Source organism: Ceratotherium simum, chromosome 20 (assembly GCF_057802395.1).
Source record: "Ceratotherium simum simum isolate JZ-2026a chromosome 20, ASM5780239v1, whole genome shotgun sequence".
Taxonomy (NCBI): domain Eukaryota; kingdom Metazoa; phylum Chordata; class Mammalia; order Perissodactyla; family Rhinocerotidae; genus Ceratotherium; species Ceratotherium simum.
The window spans coordinates 4733441-4759431 of record NC_141919.1 but is presented as its reverse complement, the minus strand read 5'-3'; the positions used below and the strand labels follow the sequence as shown (position 1 = coordinate 4759431).

The window sequence follows — 25991 nt, the reverse complement described above, 5'->3', positions numbered from 1 at the left end:
GCAACTATGACATACAACTATCTACTGAGGCTTTGGGGGGGAAAGAAAAAAAAAGGAGGAGGATTGGCAATAGATGTTAGCTCAGAGCCGGTCTTCCTCAGCAAAAAAAAAAAAACAGGAGGATTAGCATGGATGTTAGCTCAGGGCTGATCTTCCTCAAAACAAAAAAAAAATAAAAATAATAAAAAAAAAATAAATAAACAGATAACACAAAAGAAGGCAGTAAAAGATGAGAAGAGGAATGTGAAAGACATGAAACATATAGAAAAGAAACAGCAAAATGGCAGATGTAAATCCAATCTTATGAATATGTATGTTAAGTTGGAAGCAATAAACACTCAGATTAGATAAAAAAGCAAGATCCAACTATATGCTATCTTCAAGAAACACACTCTAGAGCCGGCCCGGTGGCTTAGCGGTTAAGTGCGCGCGCTCCGCTGCTGGCGGCCCGGGTTCAGATCCCAGGCATGCACTGACGCACCGCTTCTCCAGCCATGCTGAGGCCGTGTCCCGCATACAGCAACTAGAAGGATGTGCAGCTATGACATACAACTATCTACTGGGGCTTTGGGGAGAAAATAAATAAATAAATAAAATCTTAAAAAAAAAAAAAAAACACTCTAGAATAAAAAACAGAAATATGTTGAAACAGAAAGGAGTGCAAAAGGGTATAATATGCAAAGAATAACCAAAGAGAGGTGGAGGGGTTGTATTATTATCAGACGAAACAGATTTTAAATCTAGAAATACTACTGGAGACATTTCATGATGATGAAAGAGTCAAACCATGGAAGATTTAACAACTCTAAATGTGTACACAGCTAACAGAGCCTCAAAATATATAAACCAAAAAACGCCAAAATTGAAAAGACAGCCACACAGTTCAAATAAGAGGTGGAGATTTCAATACCCAACTCTTAATAATTGATAGAGCACCTGGCTAGAAAATCAACAGGGTATAGAAGACTTGAACAACACTATCAACCAACTTGACCTAATCAACATTAAGAGAACACTTCACCCAACAAGAGTAAAAGGAACATTCAAGTGCACACAGAATATTCTCCAGGAAAGGCCATAAACTAAGTCATAAAACAAGTCTCAATAAATTCAAAAGGATTAGAATCATACAAAGAATATTCTCCAACCATGGAATTAAATTAGAAATCAACAACAGAAAGAAACTGGGAAATCCTGAAATAATGGGAAATTCAACAACATACTTCTAAATAATCCATAGGTTGAAGAAGAAATCACAAAAGAAATTATAACATATGTAAACTGAATGAAAATAAAAATACAACACATCAAAATTTGTAGAATGCAGTTAAAGCAGTGTTTACAGGGAAATTTATAGCTTTAAATCCCTACATTAGAAAAGCAAGGTCTCAAAATCAATAATCTAAGCTCCACTTTAAGAAAATGGGAAAGGAAGCACTAATGAAACCCAAAGCAAGCAGAAGGAAGAAAGCAATAAAGATTAGAGATCAATGAAATACAGAAACAGAGGAAATCAATTAGATCAGAAATTGGTTGTTTCAAAAGATCAACAGAATTGACAGACGTTTAGCTAGACCAGGGTCTCTCAATCTCAGCACTGTTGATATTTGGGGCCAGATACTTCTTTCTTGTAGAAAGTTGCCCTGTGTTAACAGACTGTTTAGCAGCATCCTTGCCCTCTATCCACTAGATGCCAGTAACAATCCCCCTCCTCAAATTTTACAATCAAAAACATCTCTAAATGTTGTCCATGTCCCTGGTGAGAGTGGGGGAAAATATCACCCCCAGTTGAGATTCACTGAGCTAGACAAAGAAATAAGAGAGGACACAAATGACAAAAATCAAGAAGGACACAAGGAACATCACTTCCTACCCTACAGAAACTAAAAGGATTATGAGGAAATATTATCTACAGCTGGATGCCAATAAACTAGACTATTTACATAAAATGGATAATTAATATAAATATTTCTAGGAAAAAAAATAAGGGTAAATTACAAAAAGTACCATGCCCACTGCAAATAAGTAGTACATTATTAAAGACAGAAAATGTAATGCATCCAAGGAAAACTAGGGGCAAATTGTAGAAATTTATGTTTCAACTATGTGAATAAGGCGTGGTGTAGGGTTTTTTTTTTAATCATTTAAATGCACAAATAGTATATGTCTGTTGCAACAATTATAACAGTACAAAAGTACCTAAAGTAAAATTAGGAACTTAACTCATTCTCCTCCATTTCTATCCCATTGATATAACTACTGCTAACTATTTGGTATGTATCCTTCCTTTTTTGTTGCCTTGCTCATAAAAACAAATACATATCTAATGGGTTTTTTTGTACAAAAGTGAGACTATACATATATTAACCAAAGAAACTTGCTTTCTTACTTAATATATTAAATTTAGGACTCCAGGACGACTCAGATAGTTCCACATATGAACTACATGTTCCATATATCATAAGTAATTTATTATTGATAATAGTGGCATAATATAGTTATAAAGTTCCACCATTTGGCTATATCAAAATTAATTCAACCATTCTCTCACTGATGGATATTGAGGTTGTTTCTTGATCTCTGATATTACAAACAATGCTGCAATAAACATGCCCAAGTATTCTTTTATACACTAGCATTTTTATTTCAGGCAAATACATTTCTGAGAGTGGAAATGCTGTAAGTCAAATAGCACGTGCACTTTAAATTTTAATAAACATTGCCAGATTCCTTTCTCCAAAGTTTGTAATAATTACTGCAACACCAACAGTGTATGAGAATACCCTATTTTCCATGCCTTCAACAGTACTGGGGGGCCGGCCCCGTGGCTTGGCGGTTGAGTACGCGTGCTCCGCTACTGGCGGCCCAGGTTCGGATCCCAGGCGTGCACCGACGCACCGCTTCTCTGGCCATGCTGAGGCAGCGTCCCACATACAGCAACTAGAAGGATGTGCAACTATGACATATAACTATCTACGGGGGCTTTGGGAAGAAAAAGGAAAAAAAAAAAAAAAAAGGAGGAGGATTGGCAATGGATGTTAGCTCAGAGCCAGTCTTCCTCAGCAAAAAGAGGAGTATTGGCATGTATGTTAGCTCAGGGCTGATCTTCCTCAAAAAAAAAAAAAAACAGTACTGGATATTGTCATTCTCTAATTTCTGCCAATCTAACTAGTAACAAATATCTTTGTTGTTTTCATTAGCAATTCCTGACTTTTAAGGAGGTAAAGAACCTTTCCATATGTTTACTGGTTATTTGCATTTCTTCTTCCTTGAACTATAAATTGCTAATCTCGCTCTCCCAAATGGATAGCCAATTGTATTATCCTATAAATGATGATGGGACAATCTTTCAGTACTAACGTATACTGTGTTGACTGGCTGATCCAAGGTACTATAAACAGAGTCACGGTATTATACAACCCCAGGAGGCAGTATTCAGGGATTGGTCCCCCAGTGGCAGGTGGTAGTATGGGGAGAGGGGCAATCTCTGGTTGTGATGTGGCTGGGGGCATTTTCAGTGGTGATGTTGGAGTAGGGGCTTCCAGGCTATGATGGGAAGAGTCTATAGTGATGGCAGCAGTGTACACAAGTGTTATTTATAGGTCTGGGGAATTTGTTTTCTTTTGTTTTTGTTGCTTTGTTTTTTTTGTTTTGTTTTGAGGAGGTATTTCATGTGACAATACAATGAATATACTTGGTACATCTAACTCTGCACTAATACAATGAACATCCTTGTACATCAACCTTAGTTGATAAGCACAATATTTTCAAAGGCTAGAATCCAGTTTAGTAACTTTCTGAATTAAAAAGAGGGGTATTTTAGATTTTGCTAGAAACAAATGCAACCTATTAGGGACCTCTCCCAGGTTTTGGGGTGCTGTCAACTACCCTCTAAACACATGGGCTGCATAGAAGGAAGTTATCAAAATAAATTAAGGGTCTAAGACCACAAAGAAGGGTTAATAGATATTGAGCTCCTGAACAGAGTAAATGCCTGCTAAATATCTTACTTCAATGACCTGAACCTCCAGAATAATGAAATAATAAAAAATTAAATAAAGTACAGCCACGCGCCGTATAACAACCTTTCAGTCAATGACGGGCCGCATATATGAGGGTGGTCCCATAAGATTAGTACTATATAGCCTAGGTGTGTGGTAGGCTATACCATCTAGGTTTGGGTAAGCACACTCTATGACAGTCGCACAACAACAAAATTGCCTAACAACACATTTCTAAGAACGTATTTCCATCGTTAAGCAATGCATGACTGTAAAATATTAATTGTGAATTGTCTGACCTTAATTTTAACAGAATGCCTTCAATGTGTCACTGTTAAATATTAAGGTTGCTGCTGGTTTACCCTTATTTAAAAACAGAAAAATCAGGTTTTTTTTTTTTTTTAATCAAGCACAGGTTTTAGAATCTTAAATTCCTTTTTTAGCATTTTTAGCATCTCAATAGCATATCTATTGAGATAATCACATGGATTTTATTCAACCTGTTCAAATAATGTTATAGTGATATATTTTCTGATATTAAACCATTTTATATTCCTGAAATACATGCTCTTTAGCAATGATATTCATCTTTTAATGTATAATGAGACTTAATTCACTAATGTTTTATTTGGGATTTTTCACATTTATATTCCTAAGTGCAAAGTCGATACTTTTCTTGTCCTGTACCCTGCCAAGGTTTTGATACTAATTCAGTAGTACTAGCTTCATAAAATCGAGAAACAATGTCTAATTACAGATATCATTTATTGAACATTTTTAACATTCTTTTTACATGCTTCTCATGTAAATCTCATGACAATCTCATGATATTTCTTATTTCTATTTCAGAGACGGTGCAGCTAAGTCCTAGAGATTCAAAACTTCCCTAAGGTCACCTAGCCATTAAATGACAGAGCTGGCATTTCAAAGTGAGGACCACACTAATCACCAATGTTCTACGCTACTTCACATCTTTTTCTCAACATTCTAGAAAATGTAGCATTTGAATTAGGTGTTGTATGAAAATGGAGGGGGCAACCATACATGAGTAAAACCATAATCATTTTTATAAACTATCCTTTTAAGATCAATTTCTTCCATAGTTATTCAGTTTTATACTTCTTGAGTCTATTAGAGCAAGTTCAATTTTTATAGAAAAATCATCTACTTACCAAAAGTTTGAACATTCTCAGCATCTACTTTTGAAGAACTGAAAAAGCTCTCCAAAAATAAGAGATTAAAGCTTACCTTGACTTTGAGCCAGATGAAGAATTTTTGATGTAACATATCTGGCAGTGTCTGATTCTGCAGATTCAGTATTGATCTTCTCCAGCTGAGCCAGGAGTCCCACAATCCGAGAATTATTGGTAAGGCTAAAAAGAATGGTATTTTACATTTTGGCACATTCTACATCAATTGTAAATTCAATACTATAAAGATCGCTGCCAAAAAAAAATAAAACTCTACCCTTCTAAAAACATAAGCATTTATACATGTCACATTTCTTTACTGTTTTATAGCTTAATATTCCTAAAATTCTATTGATTTAAATGAGAAACACATTTTACTTCAGAAAACCACAAATCACAAATGTGCATTCAACCCTGACCATCAATCTCACCTGAACATTCTCACCTGAATCACACCCTCCACGTTCACCTTTCCATGCTCCAAGAAGACTTTTTACACGTTCTACGCTCCCCTCAAAACCCTAACCACCCCTTTCACTCCACTCCATTCTCAGTTAGGGGCCTGCTTCACAACTGCTACAAAATCAAACAAGAATACACTCGTCTTCCCATCACCAGATCCTTAAACTATCCGATTCTCTACCCACACCCTTTCTTCCTTTTTCCCGTTCATTATACATTTGCCCATCTGGTGTTGCCAACAGTAAACAAAACAAACAAAAATTCCTGCCCCTCAGAGAGTGAACATTCTAATGGTGACAAGTTAAATACATAAATAATTATATGGTATTAAAGTGGTGGGAAGTGATATGGAGAAAAGCAGGTTAAGGGAAACAAAAGGTGCGGGAGGGGGGTGCAATTTTAGACAGAGTGGCCAGGGAAAACCTCATTGAGAAGGTACCATTTAGAGAAAGGCCCGAAAGAAGTAAGAGAGTGAGCCATGCAGATACCTGCGGAAAGAACTGCTCAGGGAGAGAGAGTCACAACCACCAGGACCCCAGGGCAGGAGCAGGCCTGCTGTATTCAATTAAAAGTGAGGTGGCAAGTGTGGCTGGAGCAGACTTTTATAAAGGAGAAGAACAGATGAGGTCAGAGTCGGGGCTGGGGTGGATGGGAGTGAGCACCATCATTTAGCGCCTTGCAGGCCCTTATAAAAGCTTTAGCTTTTACAGTGAGTGGGATGGGAAGTTTCTGAGAGAAGAGTGATGTGCTCTGACTTGCTTTTAAAAGGGTATCTCTGGCTGGTCTGGTGAGACTCAAAGAACAATCCCTCCACTTGCATACTTGACGCCAGCCCTTCTTGCATTTTCAAAGTATTTGCTCCTTCAATTATCCTTTCTCTGCTCCATCTTCTCTCTCTCCCTTTCAACTGGATCATACCCATCAGCACACAATTATGATCTAGGAGTTCCCACTAGCTACCACCCCATTTCTCTGCTACTCCTTGAATGGGATATCTGTACTTGCTCTCTCCATTTCCTCACATATTGTTCACTTTTCAAACTACTAGTTTATCTTCTGTACTCTGAGATCTCCCAAAAACCTCCTGTGGTCACTTCTTTCCTTGTCATACTCAATATCCCAGCACTAGCCAAATCAGATAGCTCTCTCTTTCTTCAAACACTTTCTTTTTGGTTTTCTGTGACCCACATACTCTCCTAATTTTCTTCCTATCACCACTTCTTTTAGATCTCCTCTATTGGCTCCTCTTCTGACACACCTCTAAAGGCTGAAGTGTCCCCCTACTGCTCTATCCCCAGCCCTCTTCTCTTCACTCTCTCCACTCTTCTGCCCTGAACGATCTCATCTAATCCCACAGCTGTAATTATAATCTATATGCTGCCTGGCTCCTACATTCAACTCCAACCACGGCCTCTGATAGCTTATCCAACCTAACAAGCCCAATATAAAACAACTTCTGCTTCCTCTTCTCCACCTATTCCTCTTCCAATCTTAACTTTCCCAAACTCAGTTGCTCAAGACAAAAATCGAGACTCCCTTTTCCACACCCCAACCCAATATCCACCCCATCTCTCAAACATCTCAGATCCATCCACTTTTCTCCATATCTACTATTACTACCCACGGTCAAGGCGATCATCATCTCTCACTTGGAAATTATAGCCTGCTGACTAGTCTGCTGTCATTCTCACTGCCCAATAACCCACTTTCTCAGTGATTTTTTTTTTAACTTTCTATTTTGAATTATAAAGCCTCAAGTAAAGGAGTGTATAAAGGAAGTCGCAAAAACAGTAGAGTGGTCCCTTGTACCTTTCACCTAGTTACCCCAGTGGTTACATTTTACATAACTACAGGACAATAGCAAAACCAAGAAACTGACATTGGCAGGTATATAGTCCTATGCCATTTATCACATGTGTAGATTTGTGTAATTACAAATCTAATCAAGTTGCTATCCAGCTAAAAACCCTTCAAAGGCTTCCCATCAGACTTGAAGTAAAATCTTACTTCCTCATCACAGCCTAACAGGCCCTATGTCTCTGGCCTCCATCCACCTCTCAGACTTTATGTCTCACAACGTTACCCTCACACACTGGGATCCAGTCGCACTGGCCTTCCATCAGTTCCTTGAATACAGCAAGTTTTTCCCCAACCTCAAGGTCTTTATATTTGCTATCCTCTCAACCTGGAGGACAGTTTCTTCCAGTTCTTCACACGGCTGGCTCCTTCTCATTTCAGGTTACAACCTACAGATGTCCCCACTTCTCCACCAGCCCCTCCACTTCCAATATTAAAATATACCTAAAGAATTTATCACTACTTGAAAGGATGTTAGCTCCATGAAGGCAGAGACCTTGCATGTCTTATTTTATACACCCAGTATTTCAAACAGTGGCTAGCATAAAATAGGCAATATAGCTATATTTTAGAATGAACAAAAAAATGTGGAAACATTTCAAAAACAGTATATTTATTTTACTTTTTTCAGATTAACAAATGGACCCAATGCTTTAAATTGGGAGGTACTTCATCTGAAAAGATATCTGAAAACTGAAAACAACATATTGAGCATACTATCTGAAAATGTAATATACCATTCAAAATAAAATAATGCAATATTTCCCAACTTTTCAGATAGCTAGCATAGTATAGAACTGAAACTATGTATCAATATGTATAAATCTCCAAAAGGAAAAACCACCCAAAAAAACTTAAGAATATGTACAGCATGATATTATTAATACAAAGTTTTAAAATACACAAACAATACAATATATTCTTTATTGTGTATATATATAATACATAAGAAAATGTATTATATATATAAAGACATGCATGGAAATGATGAATACCAAATTCAAAACAGTAATTACCTCTGGGGATAAGGGAGAAAAATGTTATCAGGCAACAGTACACATTGTATTTATAATATTCTTATTTGTTGGGTGATCAGTACACAGATGTTCATTATACTATTCTCTATCCTTTTTGGTTTTCAGAAGTATTTCATAATTTTTTTTAATAAAAAAATCCTATACAGGCGAAAATAAGTTACATGTTTAAGTTTTTACACATTTTCTTTTTCTTCCAATGTTGCAGGAGGAAAAAATGATTCCTTAAAATTTTTATCGTAAATTTGAATGAGAAAAAACATTACCATTTTAGAAAATTCCAAACACGAACAAAAGAAGAAAAAATAGTGTAATGAACCGTCATGTCCCCATCACCCGGTTTCAACAATTATCAATTCATGGACAATCTTATTTCACACATACCTACCCACAGGCACACACATCCCAGTGGCAAATTTTGAAGCCACTTTTAGAGAGACCATTTCCTCTGTAAATACTATGGTATTACCTATTTTCTAAAATATAAGAACTCTTTAAAACATATATAACTACAATATCACTACTATACCAAAAACAGTAAAATAATCCTTTAATATCAAAATCTAGTCTGAATTCAAATTTCCCAAATCCATTCATTCATTCATTCTCTATTTTCTTTAACAGTTGGTAATAATCAGAAACCAACTGAGGTCTATGTATTACATTTGTCTTCTAACCTACAGGTTTCCAATCCATCTCTTTCTCTTATTTACCCTCACAATTTATTTGCTGAAGAAGCTTGGTTTGTTTCCTGCATTCTGGATTTTGCCAATTACATGTCCATGGTATCATTAATATGTTTGTCTATCCTTTATATTCTGTGTAAACTGGTAGTCGAATTCAAAGGCCTAATCTGATTAAGGCTTGATGTGGTGCCATGAATTCTTTGTAGGTGGTACTGTAACCTTCCACAGGGAGGCAGATAGTGTCTGGCTATCTTAGCTTTTGTAATATAAGCAGTCACTAGTCACCATTGCCTAGATCCATTACTTCATTAAGGGGTGAAAAATAGTGATACTCTATCATTCTACTCCTTCTTCATTTAACTAGGACAACTCCGTAAGAGATAAATCCTTTATTTGATTATCCAGAGGTACAGTTCATCAAATAAATTAAAAATTCAGCATTTGTTTTACTTTTATCTATATTTACCAGTTTTGAGAAGAATGAGTTCATTTTCAAAAATCCTCCTCAGGATTTTTAAAGTATTCTGGTTTCACGTATCAATATGAACTCACAGATTTAAACACATTTGATACATTTTATCCACTGCAGTTACTAATTGCCTCACATTTGATCAATGGGAGCCTCTTCAGGTGGGCTGCCAAGTCCTTTTGATATGATCCTAGTCTTTGATAGCTTCCTGGCTTTCTGGTCCGACAAGACTTTTGGCCAGTATTTCTTAATGTGCTCTACAAAACTCGGAGAATATCTGAGACCCTTTCGGAAAATCTGCAAGGTCAAAAACTATTTTCATAAAAATACTGAGACACTATTTACCCCTGACACTGTGTTGACATTTGCACTGATGGTCTGAAGGCAATGGTGGGTAAAGTGCTGGCACTATGGCACAATCAAGGCAGTGACACCAAACTGTAGTCACTGTGTAGTCACTAGTAGTCACTTCACGAACATGCACTCGCAGTTAAAAACAACATGGTCAGTTTCACCTATAAGTATACATCTTTTTAATATTCTGTGTTCACATAAAATATTTCAGCTTCACACTGAAAAATGATGGTTACCTTGAGGGAAAACACTTGTGAAATTGTTTAAACAACAAGCTGAACTAGCCATGTTTTCCAGAGAAGATCATGTTTACTTTAAAAAACAACTGACAAACAATGATTATTCAGACTAGGGTATTTTGGCATACATTTTCTTGGAAACAAAGTGAGTCTATCATTTCAAGGAAACAACTGATAGTCGGATTTGTTGCCAATGATACAATTTAAGCTTTCAAGCAAAAATTAGAATTCTGGAAAACATAGATCTACCATCATGACCTTAACAGCTTCCTCCTACTTAAAGAATTTTCTGATGAAATCAATGGTGCTATTAATAAATGTAATTTTTTTAAACTGTGTAATAAAGTGTGTCAATATTTAGAAGATCTGCATAACTCACTGAATCAATATTTTCCAAATGACCAACATACGATGTTACAAATTTAGACATGGGTAAAAGCCATTCAATGTACAAGAGAGACCAATGGATTTTAATGTAGCAGAGAATAAAAAGTTCACTAATATGGTTTCAGATTCTACATTGCAACTAACCTTTAAGAAACTACTACTTATCAAGTTTTAGTGTAATATCAAAGAATGCATTTCAATTTGAATTTCAAACAACATGGCTTTATTTCCAAAGTTCATTATTATCATTCAGAAATGTTTATTCCTCATTTACAACTATTACCCTTGCTATAATCACATTTTTACTGTTTCTCTCCAAATACTGAACACACAACTTTATTTTCCTACATCATAAACCAAAGGACAATTATCTATAATTATCTGAAAAGACCTTTTATTCAAGTACTCCCTCCCTTTGCAATAGCATATCTATGTGAGCCTGGATTGTCTTCATACCCTTCGACAACAATAACACACACAAACAAAACATATATATGTGTATGTGTAATACACATATGTGTACATATATTATATATAATATATATATTGATATATCATAACAGATTGAACTCAGAAGCAGATAAGAGAATCCAGCTATCTTCCACTAAATCAGACATCAAAGAGATTGGCAGAAATGTAATAAAACAATGCCAAATTCTAACTCAATTTTTTTCAGAATATAGTTATTTTAATACAAAATTTCATTACGTCATTATGCAATGGGTTTATTATTTTTAAATTACTAAATATTTTTAAATCAATTAATTTCTCAGTGTTAATTTACAACATGATAAATATCAATAGATAAAATAACCTACATCAACAAAAGCTTTTTGGAGTTTTCATTAATTTAAAAACACAAAGGAGGACGAAGTCAAGATGGCGGCGTAGGCAGACTCTGAACTCACCTCCTCCCGCGGACACAGCCAATTTACAACTACTAGTGGAAAAATTATCCCTGAGACAGAACTGAAAACTGGATAAGAGGAACTCCTGCAACAAAGCACAATCCTAATTGAGGTAGAAGAGGCAGAAACTCCCTTCTGGAGAGGAAAAAGGCCACCTTCACAAGCTGCCAGCTTCACGGCCGCCAGAGAGCAGCCCACAGGTACGCAGCCCTCCCTGGAGGAGTGGGGACCTGAGCTGGGGAGCGCCCCCGCTGTGGGCATTTTGTGAACCCAGCACAATCGAGACGAGTGGCATAATATCTGACTTTGCCTGCTACTAAAACATAGGGAGTACCCCCAGAAAAAGCTGGTTCACAAAGAGATTAAAACCGGCTCTTAAAGGGCCCACGCACAAACTCACCCGTTTCAGAAAGCAACGTAAAATCACCAGAAAGAAAGGTGCACAGTGCTTTGGTGAAAAGAGACTCACCTGATAGGTCCTGAGTGCATCTTGGTGAGAGGTGAGACCTCTCCAGGTACTGGGACATTGGCGGCAGCCATTGTTGTGGCCTGGTAAGGGCATACTGACACAGACACCATTGGAGTTCTCCCTGAGGCCTGCTAGCCCAGGGTCTGCCCCACCCACTAGAGCACCAATTTAATCCAGCTCAGCCAGAGCAGGCAGCCCACCCTAGAGACTGGCCCCACCCAACAACAAGCCCTCAGGCAATGTGTGGGCCTGCATAGATTGGTGACTGGATTCCCTGCAGCCTGGCAACTGAGCCGACTTCAGTGGGGCAGGGCGTGCACAATGACTGCGTAGATAGTGCAGGGTGGTGGTGGAGGGTGTGGGGCTCCTGCCGTGGAGAGTCTGGGTCGGCTTCGGGAGGTCGGGGTGCGCACACGGGGCAGGACTGTGTTGACTGTGTGTGTGGGCCTGTGGGCAGCAGGGCTTGTCAGCTGCAGAAGACTTGTGCTTCTCAAAGACCCACACAGGGGGTTTTGCCCCACCTTCCAAAGTCTGAACCAAGTGGGTGCTCCTATGCCTGAGGCCAGCCCCACACAGCTGCAATCCTCAGAGAGCTGATAAGAGACCTAAAGGCTAGAGGCTTATAGCAATTGTAAGCCCCTGAGCCTAACAACATGCCACAATGGCGGCCTATTCACTTAAAAGAAATACTGCAACACAAATGTGGTATTAGAACTTGCAGCCAACTGTGCTGGGGGTCCCCACACATGATAAAGAGCCTGAAGGGCCCACAACAACTACAAGCAGCTGAGCATTACAACAGCTGGCCAGGAGCATAACTCGGCCTACCTGGGCGCATACAGGGAGAACAAACAGGCCACAACAGAAGGACACACGTAGCCCACATAGGGGACACCCCTGGAACATTGAGAACTGAGGACAGCACACTGCAGGCCTCCAAAGGCATCACTTACATAAGGTCACCTATCCAAGAGCAGCAGACGTAGATGACCTACCAAATACGTAGACACAAGCACAGAGAAAGAGGCAAAATAAGGAGGCAAAGGAATCCATTCCAAGTAAGGGAACAGGACAAAACTCCAGAAAAGGAACTAAGTGAAACAGAAATGAGCAACCTACCTGACAGAGAGTTCAAACTAAGAGTGTTAAGGATGCTCACTGATCTGGGGAGAAGAATAGATGAACTCAGTGAGAATGTCAACAAAGAAATGGAAGATATAAAAAAGAACCAATCAGAAATGAAGAATACAATACTGGAAATGAAAAATTCACTAGAGGGACTCAAAAGCAGAGTAGGGGATACAGAAGAACGGATCTGCGAGCTGGAAGAAAGACTAGAAGAAATTTCCCAAGCTGAACAGGTAAAAGAGAAAAGAATTAAAAAGAGTGAGGACAGTCTAAGGGACCTCTGGGACAACATCAAGCACACTAACATCTGTGTTATAGGTGTCCTGGAAGGAGAAGAGCGAGACAAAGGGGCAGAGAATCTATTTCAAGATATAATAGATGAAACGACCCTAACCTAAGGAAGGAAACAGACATCCATGTACAGGGAGCACAGAGAGCCCCAAACAAGATAAACCCAAAAAGGCCCACACCAAGACACATCATAATCAAAATGTCCAGAATTAAAAATAAAAAGACAATCTTAAAAGCTGCAAGAGAAAGTCAAGTTACATACAAAGGAAGCCCCATAAGGCTATCAGCTGACTTCTCAGCAGAAACCTTACAGGCTAGAAGAGAGTGGCACGATATATTTAAAGTGCTAAAAGGAAAAAACTTACAGCCAAGAATACTCTACCCAGCAAGGTTATCATTCAAAATGGAAGGAGAGATCAAAAATTTCCCAGACAAGCAAAAATTAAAGGAGTTTGTCACCAAGAAACCAGTGCTACAAGAAATGTTAAAGGGACTGATTTAAGGGGAAAGAGAAGACCACAAATAGGAAAAATTATCTACTTCCATGATAAGAGAGTAATGGATACAAATGCACAAAAAAGAGGTTAGATATGATATCCAAAACATAAAATGAGGGGCGAGGGGAGTTAAAGAGTAGAGCTTTGAGACAGAGGTCAAACTAAAGAGACCATCAACTCTGTATAGAAGAAGAAAGAAACAGAGAAGGACTACTAAAACACTGAGAAAAAAAAAGTTAAAAAATGGCAGTAAGTACATACTTATCAATAGCTACTTTAAACATCAATGGACTAAATGCTCCAATTAAAAGGCACAGGGTGGCTGATTGGAAAAAAAACAAGACCCATATATAAGCTGGATACAAGAGACACACTTCAGACCTAAAGACACTCACAAACTGAAAGTGAAGGGATGGAATAAGATACTCCACGCAAATGGCAATGAAAAGAAAGCTGGGGTAGCAGTACTCATATCAGACAAAATAGACTTTCAAACAAAAACTGTAAAAAGAGACAAAGAACGGCATTACATAATGATCAAGGGAACAATCCAACAAGAGGATATAACACTTGTAAATATCTACGCATCCAATGTAGGTGCACCTAAATATATAAAGCAATTATTAACAGACATAAAAAGAGAAACAGACAGTAACACAATAATAGTAGGAGACTTGAACACTCCACTTACACCAACGAATAGATCATCCAAACAGAAGATCAATAAGGAAACATTGGCCTTAAATGACACACTAGAACAGATGGACCTAGTAGATATATACAGAGCATTCCATCCAAAAACCGAAGAATACAGGTTCTTTTCACATGCACATAGAACATTCTCCAAGATTGATCACATATTAGGCCACAAAACAAGTCTCCATAAATTTAAGAAGATTGAAATAATACCAAGCATCTTTTCTGACCACAACAGTATGAAACTAGAAATCAACTATAGGAAGAAAATCAGAAAAGCCACAAATACGTGGAGATTAAACAAAATGCTACTGAACAACAACTGGGTCAACGAAGAAATCAAAGAAGAAATCAAAAAATACCTGGAGACAAATGAAAATGAAAATATGACATGCCAGAATTTATGGGCTACAGCAAAAGCGGTTCTGAGAGGGAAGTTTAAAGCAATACAGGCCTATCTCAACAAACAAGAAAAATCTCAAATAAGCAATCTAACAATGCACCTACAGGAACTGGAAAAAGAAGGACAAACAAAGCCCAAAATCAGTAGAAGAAGGGAAATAATAAAAACCAGAGCAAAAATAAATGAAATAGAGACCAAAAAAACAATAGAAAAAATTAATAAAACCAAGAGCTGGTTCTTTGAAAAGATCAACAAAATTGACAAACCTTTAGCTAGACTCACCAAGAAAAAAAGCTAGAAAGCACAAGTAAGTAAAATCAGAAATGAAAGAGGAGAAGTTACAACAGACACTTCAGAAATACAAAAGATTATAGGAGAATACTATGAAAAGCTATATACCAACCAATTCGACAATTTGGAAGAAATGGATAAATTCTTAGAATCATACAACCTTCCAAAACAGGATCAAGAAGAAGTAGAGAATTTGAATAGACCAATCACCAGTAAGGAGATCGAAACAGTAATCAAAAACCTCCCCCAAAATAAAAGTCCAGGACCAGACGGCTTCCCTGCTGAATTCTACCAAACATTCAAAGAACACTTAATACCTATGCTTCTAAAACTCTTCCAAAAAATTGAGGAGGGAGGGAAGCTCCCTAACTCATTTTATGAAGCCAACATTACCCTGATACCAAAACCAGACAAGGACAACACAAAAAGAAAATTACAGGCCAATATCACTGATGAACATCGATACAAAAATCCTCAACAAAATACTAGCAAATCGCATACAACAATACGTTAAAAAGATTATACACCATGATCAAGTGGGATTTATTCCAGGTATGCAGGGATGGTTCAACATTCGCAAATCAATCAACGTAATATACCACATTAATAAAATGAAGAATAAAAATCACGTGATCATCTCAATAGATGCAGAGAAAGCATTTGACAAAATACAGCACCCATTTATGACAAAAACTCTGAATAAAATGGGTATAGAAGGAAAGTACCTCAGCATAATAAAGGCCATATATGACAAACCCACAGCTAATATCATCATCAATGGTGAAAAACTGAAAGCTATCCCTCTAAGAACAGGAACCAGACAAGGATGCCCACTGTCACCACTCCTATTTAACATAATACTGGAAGTCCTAGCCAGAGCAATCAGGCAAGAGAAATAAAAGGGATCCAAATTGGAAAGGAAGAAGTGAAACTGTCACTATTTGCAGATGACATGATTTTATATACAGAAAACCCTGAAGAATCCAGAATCCACCAGAAAACTTTTAGAAGTAATAAATGAATACGGTAAAGTTGCAGGATACAAAATTAACATAAAAAATCAGTTGCATTTCTATACACTAACAACGAAGTAGCAGAAAGAGAAATTAGGAATAGCATCCCATTTACAACTGCAACAAAAAGAATAAAATACCTAGGAATAAACTTAACCAAAGAGGTGAAAGATCTGTACACCGAAAACTATAAAACACTGCTGAAAGAAATTGAAGAAGACACAAAGAAATGGAAAGATATTCCATGCTCTTGGATTGGAAGAATTAACATAGTTGAGATGTCCATACTTCCTAAAGCCATCTATAGATTCAATGCAATCCCTATCAAAGTTCCAACAACATTTTTCACAGAAATAGAACAAAGAATCCTAAAATTTATATGGAACAACAAAAGACCCCGAATAGCTAAAGGAATCCTGAGAAAAAAGAATAAAGCTGGAGGTATCACACTCCCTGATTTCAAAATATACTGCAAAGCCATAGTAACCAAAACAGCATGGTACTGGCACAAAAACAGACACACAGATCAATGGAATAGAATCAAAAGCCCAGAAATAATCCCACACATCTATGGACAGCTAATCTTTGACAAAGGAGCCAAGACTATACAATGGAGAAAAGAAAGTCTCTTCAACAAATGGTGTTGGGAAAACTGGATAGCCACATGCAAAAAAATAAAAGTAGACCCCTACCTTACACCATACACAAAAATTAACTCCAAATGGATTAAAGACTTGAACCTAAGACCTGAAACTATGAAACTTCTAGAAGAAAACGTAGGCAGTACGCTCTTCGACATCAGTCTTAGCAACATATTTTCAAGCACCATGTCTGACCGGGCAAGAGAAACAATAGAAAAAATAAACAAATGGGACTACATCAAACTAAAAGGCTTCTGCACAGCAAAGGAAACCATCAACAAAACGAAAAGACAACCTAACAATTGGGAGAAGATATTTGCAAACCATACATCTGATAAGGGCTTAATCTCCAAAATATATAAAGAACTCATGCATCTCAACAACAAAAAAACTAACAACCCAATTAAAAAATGGGCAAAAGACCTGAACAGACATTTCTCCAAAGAAGATATACGGATGGCTAAACGACACATGAAAAGATGTTCAAAATCATTAACTATCAGGGAAATGCATATCAAAACTACAATGAGATATCACCTCAAGCCCGTCAAAATGGCTATAATTAACAAGACAGGAAACAACATACGTTGGAGAGGATGTGGAGAGAAGGGAACTCTCATACACTGCTGGTGGGAGTGCAAACTGGTGCAGCCACTATGGAAAACAGTATGGCGATTCCTCAAAAAATCAAGAATAGAACTACCATATGATCCAGCTATCCCACTGCTGGGTATTTATCCAAAGAACTTGAAAACACCAATGCGTAAAGATACATGCACCCCTGTGTTCATTGCAGCATTATTCACAATAGCCAAGACTTAGAAGCAACCTAAATGCCCATCAAGGGACGAATGGATAAAGAAGCTGTGGTATATATTGACAAATGGAATACTACTCAGCCATAAGAAACGATGAAATCCAGCCATTTGTGACAACATGGATGGACATTGAGGGTATTATGCTAAGTGAAATAAGTCACAGGGAGAAGGTCAAATACCCTATGATTTCCTTCATTAAGTAGTAGATAATAACAACAACAAACACACACACAGTGACAGAGATTGGATTGGTGGTTACCAGAGGGGAAGGGGGGAGGGTGGAGGGCGAAAGGGATAATTCGGCACATGTGTGTGGTGATGGGTTGTAATTAGTATTTGGGTGGTGAACATGATGTAATCTATGCAGAAATAGAAGTATAATGACGTACACCTGAAATTTATACAATGTTATAAACCAATGTTACTGCAATAAACAAAAATTAAAAAAAAAAAAAAAAAAACACAAAAAGCGGGGCCGGCCCGGTGGCGCAAGCAGTTAAGTGCGCGCACTCCACTGTGGCGGCCCGGGATTTGCTGGTTAGGATCCCAGGCGCATACCGACGCACTGCTTGTTAAGCCATGCTGTGGCAGCGTCCCATATAAAGTGGAGGAAGATGGGCACGGATGTTAGCCCAGGGCCGGTCTTCCTCACAAAATAAAAAAAAAAAACACAAAGAGGTTCTTAGCCAAAAAGTTTGAGAACCGCTGTTCTAGGCTTATCTTGCACATTCTGTGCTCCTGATCTGGAATTGACCCTTTCTCCAAAAAGCCATGGTTCTCTTTCGGATGAGAAATGGTATTAAGACACCACAGTGCAAACCAGGGAGCAAACACGTCTTTAAAAACAATTCTGTAACCCAGATATAAGAGAAATTTGCATTATGGAAACAAAAATTTTTAAATTTAATAATTGAGTGTTTTGTTTTTTTATTTTCTCCAATTATTTTTCTCTTAAATGTCATCTGTTAGTATTTTTCTAATAAAACACTACTATTCAAAAATTCACAAACATACAAAACACACTGAGCATAACATATTTCTTATTCTATTCCAAATTAAAAGGTTATTCTGTCAGTAACTCTTAAAATTTAATTACACCACCAGCAAAAAAAAAACAACTTGCAACTAAATGATTCTTTTCTTAGAATCATGCTCTTACAAACCATAAATGGATGAATTTTTTAAAGGAAGGCAAACAAATGGAAATTGAGGATGCAGGCAAGTCAGTTTCCCTATTTTTACTTTTCTCATCAACAGAAGGAAAACTGAACAAAATACTCTAAGCCACTCCCAACTCAACTCTAAAAATTTAAGGGTGTTGACACTAACGTTTAGAGAATCACAGGGTGAACACCAGAGGGCAGCTCCACCTTCTGAATGATTTTCAGACTTTGCAAAATCTGAGGGTGAAGGCAAACAAAAAGAAACTGCACAGCTATATTTAATGAACAATTTGAGCTACACTGCAAAGCAGAAAAATTTTAAGCAAAGCAACTCAGAAAAGGGTGTATCCTCCCTGCCTTACTCTATTTTTAGATGAATCAAAATGAGGCTAAGACCAACCTTCAGAGGTTCCATTTATAATTGTTAATGTTAATTATTTTATCGTGAGAAAATCATGGAATTGAAAATATGATCAACGCAGCTCATGTACAAAAAAGAGGAAACTTGGCAACAGCTGTTAGCTCAGGGCAAATCTTCCTCAGCAAAAAAGAAAAAAAAAGTAAAAAACTATTGGTGACCCCCAAAGAGCTGTTATTATATATAGGAAATAGGAATAAATCTGACAAACAACCTGAAAGACCAGTACAATGAAAACTACAAAATACTGCTGAGAGAAATTAATGATCATAAATAAAAATGAGATATACCATGTTCAAGGGTAAAAAAACTCAATATTGTTAAGATGTTAATTCTCCCCAAACTGGGCTACAGAATCAAGGCAATCCCAATCAAGATCCCAGCAGGTTATTGTGTAGAAATTGTCAAACTGATATTAAATTCATATGGAAATGTAAAGAACCTAAAATAGGCCAAACTCTGAAAAAAAGAACAAAGTTGAGGAACCAACACTATCTAATGTCAAGAATCATTATAAAGCTACAGCTATCAAAGCAGTGAAGTTTCCACACTTAGACAGACATCTAGATCAATGCAACAAAAAGAGTACAAAAATAGACCCACACACACATGGACAACTGATTGTTGACAAAGTACAAAGGCAATTCAGTGGAAAACGGACAGTCTTTCCAAAAATGGTGCTGGAACAACTGGATATCCATATGCAAAGAAAAAGAACTTCTATCCATACCTCAAACCATATATAAATATTAACTCAGACTAGAGCATAGACCTAAACATAAAGTCTAAAACTATAAAAACTTCTAGAAGAAAACATAAGTAAAAACATTGGTAAACACGGCTTACAAAAATGATACAACTCTAAAAGCATAATCCATAAAAGAACAAATAAACAAAATGGACATCATCTAAAATAAAAACTTCTGATCTTTAAAAGATATTGTTTAAAATATGAAAAGACAAGACTGGGAGAAAACGTTTGCAAATCAAATATCTGATAAAGGACTTGTCTCCATAATGTATAAAGAACGTCTAAAACTCAATAATAAAAAAAAAAATAATCCAAACTAAAAATGGAGGGAAGATTTGGAAATATACTTCACCAAATAAGATATGCTGAAGGCAAATAAGTGCATGAAAAGACTCTCAACATCATTAGTCATTAGGGAAGTGCAAATTAAAATCATGAGATACCAGTATACCCCTATTAGAATGGCTAAAATTTTATAAGAATAACCATAAAAATTTAAGAACTTAAAAAGAACGACCACACAAGTATTGGTGAGAACATAGAAGAACTAGAACTCTCACATACTGTTGGAGGGAGTATAAGATGGTATAATGTCTTCATAAAATAGGTTGTTGGCAGTTTCCTAAAAAGACACACAGACCTACCATACGATTTAGCCATTCCATTCCTAGGTATTTAGCCAAGAGAAAAGAAAGCCTAAGTCCATACAAATACTAGTACACAAAAGCTCATAACAGCTTTATTTATAATAGCCAAAAAGTGGAAACAACCCAAATATCCAAAAGTTGAATGGATAAACAAATTGTGGTATATCTATACAATGGAACACTACTCAGTAATCAAAAATAAAGTATGATTTCACGAGATGATTCTCAAAATAACTGTGCTGAGTAAAAGAAGGCAGAGCCACATCCCTACCTTCCACCCCCCAAAAAAGACATACTGTATGGTTCCATTTATATAAAGTCATAGAAAAGCAAGCAAATCCGTAGTGACAGAAAGCACATCAGTGGTTGCCCAGAGTGACTGACAGAAGGGGCGGGAGGAAAAAATTACAAAAGGGCACCAGGAAGCATCTGGGCATGATGAGTACGTTCATTATTTCGATTGAGAGGATGATTTCACAGGTATACACAGGCCAAACTTACCAAACTGTACTCTCTACAGTTTGTTGTATGATGATTACATCTCAATAAAGCTGTTTAAAAATTTATAGGTGGCCTTAATAAGAACTGTTGGTGTAGTGGATAAGGCAGAAACTAAACAGAAGTGTTTGGAGAGTGTGAAATGAGATGTAGATTGCATTTATAGATGATTTCAAATGTTTTGGCTTTTAAGGAGATCAGATAAAGTGAGTAGTAACAGAAGAGCGGACTCTAAATATTGGAAAGTCCAAATCATGTATAAATGGTAAGGAATGGAAGAGTTCAAGATTCAAGATAGAAGAATAATGATTAAGGAAGAGAAGGAAGGAGGTGAAATCTAGAACACAGGTGACAGTATTAGTCTTTGACAAGAAAAGAGACACATCTTCTGCTGTAGTAAATAACAGGAGGGTAAGCAGAGGATTGCATCAAATAAAGGAATGTTATATAAATTTGGTATAAGAAATATGAGGATAATAGACTATATTATCTCTATGCTATCATGAGAGAAGGTCATTTGCTGAGGATACGTATATGGTACATCTCAGGATTTGAAAAGTTTGAAGAGTATTAAAAAAGTATAAAATAGTCATCATAAAAATTGGGAAAATGAACTTTCCAAAGAACCACAGTAGTAAGATTGCTGGGCTCAGTTCAGATTTTTTTTTTTTTTATTCTCAGTTCAGATTGATGATCAATAATTTTGAGTGATATCTGCCAAGTTTCTTCTTCCTCCAACATCATTCAGCTGCTCAACAAAGGTTTACCCAGGGAAAGGACTTTGCCGGGCGGGTGTGATGAAAAAACACAAAGTGTGGTAAAGACATTTCCAGGATTTGCAAGAGTGTAATGATAGACAATGGATTCTACATTGGGTAAGAAAGGAGGAGATGAATGAGAGAAAACAAAAGTCGATAGATTAGAGCTCTGGGTAAAGCAGAACTCTTGCAGTACAGACATTTGAGCAAGAGGACTAGAAAGATAAAAGACTACTACTGCAGAATGAAAAGCCTGAACTAGTACTTCGAAATGAGAGTCTGGCTAGTGATAACATTTAGGGCATGACCATGATGATGGAGAGTTAGGAGAAGAGAAAAATTCTGCTCCTTGTATCTTAAAAACTTGCTTATTTGATTTAAATCACCACCTACTCACATGGTCTTTAAATCTGCCAATCTAATCCACCCAATTACCATCCTTGTCTAAACTCAGCAAGTATCAATATCCCATCCACTCCTCCAGATTTGATATAAAGTAAGAAAGTCTCAAGCCAGACTTGCCTCTTCAAGTCTATATCTCACAAAAAGCACCTATTTATGAGGATTTTATTTTCTAACTCCATGGACCTCACAATTTAACACTTCACTATATACTGCTTAAATCACCATAGTGCATTTGTTCTGGCATTCTCAATCAGATTACAAGCTCATATAAAAAGAGAATAGGGTTTATTTTTTTAGAACACACTCAATGCCCACTTTCTGCAAAGCACTGTATTAAGTGTTATATTTATGTTTCTTTTCTATTCTCACAGATTTAGTGCCAAGCTAGGTACATGAAAGTATTTAATAGATAACCTGATGGTTGAGAAATAAATCTAAAAGGGGAAGAAGAAATAAATAAACCAAAGAGAGCATCTATAGAAGCCTCTGGAGATACAGAAAGTACATAGATAAATTTTCTGTGGAAGTTGGTGTGCTTTGATCAAGTCTCATGTAAGAAAAAAGGTCAGGATAATACCTGGAAGTATTACTTCCCCCCACTTCTTAGATCCTTGGAAGACATTTTTTCTGAGTTCTCAGACACAATCAGTGTCAACATGCCATACGATAGGAAGGGAGAAGAAAGATTCTGACCCTTTTCTATCACAATTCACCTTACCGTATTCAGCTTTCTTCACAGAGCAATATGAAAAGTATTACTAGAAATTATAATTTCCTTGAGATGAAGATAATTTGCAGTGATACCAATTTAGTTGGCCTAAAACAACAACAGAAATAATAACAAATATGCAGTAAAATCTATTTAAGGAGGAAAAAATAAAAATTGACCTTAAAAGGCAGAGGTTTTCAAACTGTAACTTTATATCTTATGAAAATCTAATAATTTTAGATAGTTTACCTAAATAGTAGCAACAGCATTACTTATTTGACCTAATCTAAAAAGTAAGGCTAATGCTCCTTTTTAAAACACAAACAGTGCCTAATTCCTTTCCTATAGAAATTACACAAACACTTGAACAATGAGATTTGCTATAAAGTATTACATAGTTAATAACTGGAAAACTTATTAAGGAATAAATCTTATCTAAATAAACTGTGTGTTTATTTCTCATTATAAAACATATTCAAAGCATACCTATAAAAGCAAAGTTGTAAACATGTAAATATAAAAAACAACACTGTTACAAAGCAGAAATTTCTATTATTATCACTATTAATAAGCTGTCATTTACTGAGCTGGCCAGGTATTATTTAATCTTCACAATTTTATAATAACAGCATTATTATTAAACCCATTGTATAGATGAGAAAACTGAAGTTTAACAGCGTTAAGCAATCTAGCTAAGAAAATTCCAAAATAGAATCAATCAGATTTGTCTTTAATCAATCAGAGTAAAATCAATGGAAAGACAATTCTTGGTACATAAAAGTTTTAATAGAGAGGATGCTTTAACTCAGGGGTCAGTTAAATTTTTTCTGTCAAGGGCCAGATAGTATATATACTAAGCACTGTGGGCCATACGGTCTGTCACAACTGCTCAACTTTGCCACTGTAGAACAAAAGTGGCCAAACAATATATAAATAAAAGAGCACAACTATGTTCCAATAAAACTTTCTTTATTTACACTGAAATTTGAATCTTATATAATCTTTATGTGCCATAAAATATTATTCTTTTTTGTTAATTTTTTCCCCCAACCATTTAGAAATGTAAAAACCATTCTGGGCTCACAGGCCATACAAAACAAGAGTTGAGCCAGATTTGAACTGCAGGTCATGGTTTGCCAACTCCTGCTTTAACTGAAAAATTAAACATTAATAAATATTAATAAAATAATATAAATATATGTTATATACTATTATTTAAAAACAAATAATATTTTTTAAAGTAATGAGTTTCAAACAATCGCTTTATGTATTATTTCTGTAATTTATACATATTGGTATTTAGAACTACAGTACCTTTTCTCTGATATCACTTTTAACTTGCTCATCTTGAGTTACTTCATTTTACCATCGCAGATAATCTAAAAGACAAATGTTGATATTAAACACAATTCTGTTTTCTCCATATTAGATGTCATCAAAACCATACAACTGAAAGTTTTTATTACGGGTAGCACAAGATAACACCAGAAACCAAAGGAGAGAGTTTGAGTTTTACGTGCTTCTGGCAGGTCACTTCAATGGGCAATGTGTGACTATTCAATTACTTAAAATCAGCCAGTAAAATGCTATCCTGCAACCCTGGCGCTGCAAAAATGCAAAAACCTAACATAACACAGTTTACAATCTAGTGTCAAGATTTCTTTTGCAACAGCTCAAATTATCCTCGTGTTCTAATACTCCTCCTTAAAAATACTCAAACCAACCACAGCATCCTGTGATTAGTGTACTTATTGTCTACCGTTCATACAGTCAAATATAGTCATGTGTTGCTTAATGACAGGGATACGGTCCGAGAAGTGTGTCATTAGGCAATTTTGTCATTGTGTGAACAGCATAGAGTGTACTTACATAAACCTAGATGGTATAGCCTACTACACCTCTAGGCTATATGGTACTAATCTTATGGGACCACCGTTGTATAATGCAGTCCGTCATTGCCCGAAATGTTGTTACGCAGTGCATGACTGTATAAATATTTAAATTAATATTAAAAGACAGTACTCAATTTGTTGAAAAAACATAGGAAAAAACTGTTGAAAAAGACTATAGGAAAAAATGTTCAAACTGCAAACCTAGATGGTATAGCCTACTACACACCTAGGCTAGCTATATGGTACTAATCTTATAGGACCACCATCATATACGTGGTCCATCATTAACTGAAACGTCATTATGCAGCACATGACTGTACTGCTAAATATGTATGATTATTTCTACATGAGAACACTTTTTAATTAATAACAAATTGTCTCGACAGAGTAAAACCCTTCTATGACATCATCTCATTTAACGTACTTAACGCATATTTTCCTTCAATGAGAATAGGCTTCATCTTAAGAAAGTATGTATTATACATTTTAAAACCTTAAATCTTGATTCACACAATTTTTATAGGTTTTCAGATTTATTTCGCAACTATGCACTCCAAAAAAAATTGTAGCTATCTTTTACTTTTCTATATCAATGCTTAGTGAAGCAGAATTTTGTGTCATCGTTAAAAAGTAAAATAATTACTGCCAATTCAACAAGTTAATCGCATACTTTTGCAATATTGGCAATGCTATATTTAAAGGAAAATAAACAGGCAAAAGAACAGATTTCGAGTTGTTTAATGTAATAGATTGAGAAAATACAGGTATTCTGCATGTTTTTCTTCAATAACAAAGAACTTTTACTTCAACAAAATACACATGATTTTTTTTCATTTTTCTTATTAATTCAATTATAAAAGAGGAAATGTATTTAGGATTATATACAAAAAATACATGGACTGTTTTTAAAGTTAAT

The 25991-nt window shown here is 36.3% G+C and overlaps 1 protein-coding gene across 13 annotated transcripts in view; it reads right to left on the bottom strand.

Moving 5' to 3' along the window:
- The window catches only part of AGTPBP1 (ATP/GTP binding carboxypeptidase 1), a 157373-nt gene that overhangs the window by 117375 nt on the left and 14007 nt on the right, over positions 1-25991 (bottom strand). For 4 of the 13 annotated variants that reach the window (XM_087444324.1, XM_087444327.1, XM_087444325.1 and 1 more), the window contains 2 exons: positions 24498-24562; positions 5250-5374 (listed from right to left, as the gene is read on the bottom strand). In XM_087444324.1, the coding sequence (XP_087300450.1) occupies positions 5250-5374; positions 24498-24529 (157 nt within the window). In that variant the 5' untranslated portion in view covers positions 24530-24562. Of the gene's footprint in view, positions 1-5249; positions 5375-12056; positions 12157-23192; positions 23292-24497; positions 24563-25991 lie in introns of those variants that run through there. The other 9 variants (XM_087444331.1, XM_087444329.1, XM_087444334.1 and 6 more) reach the window with 4 other exon arrangements.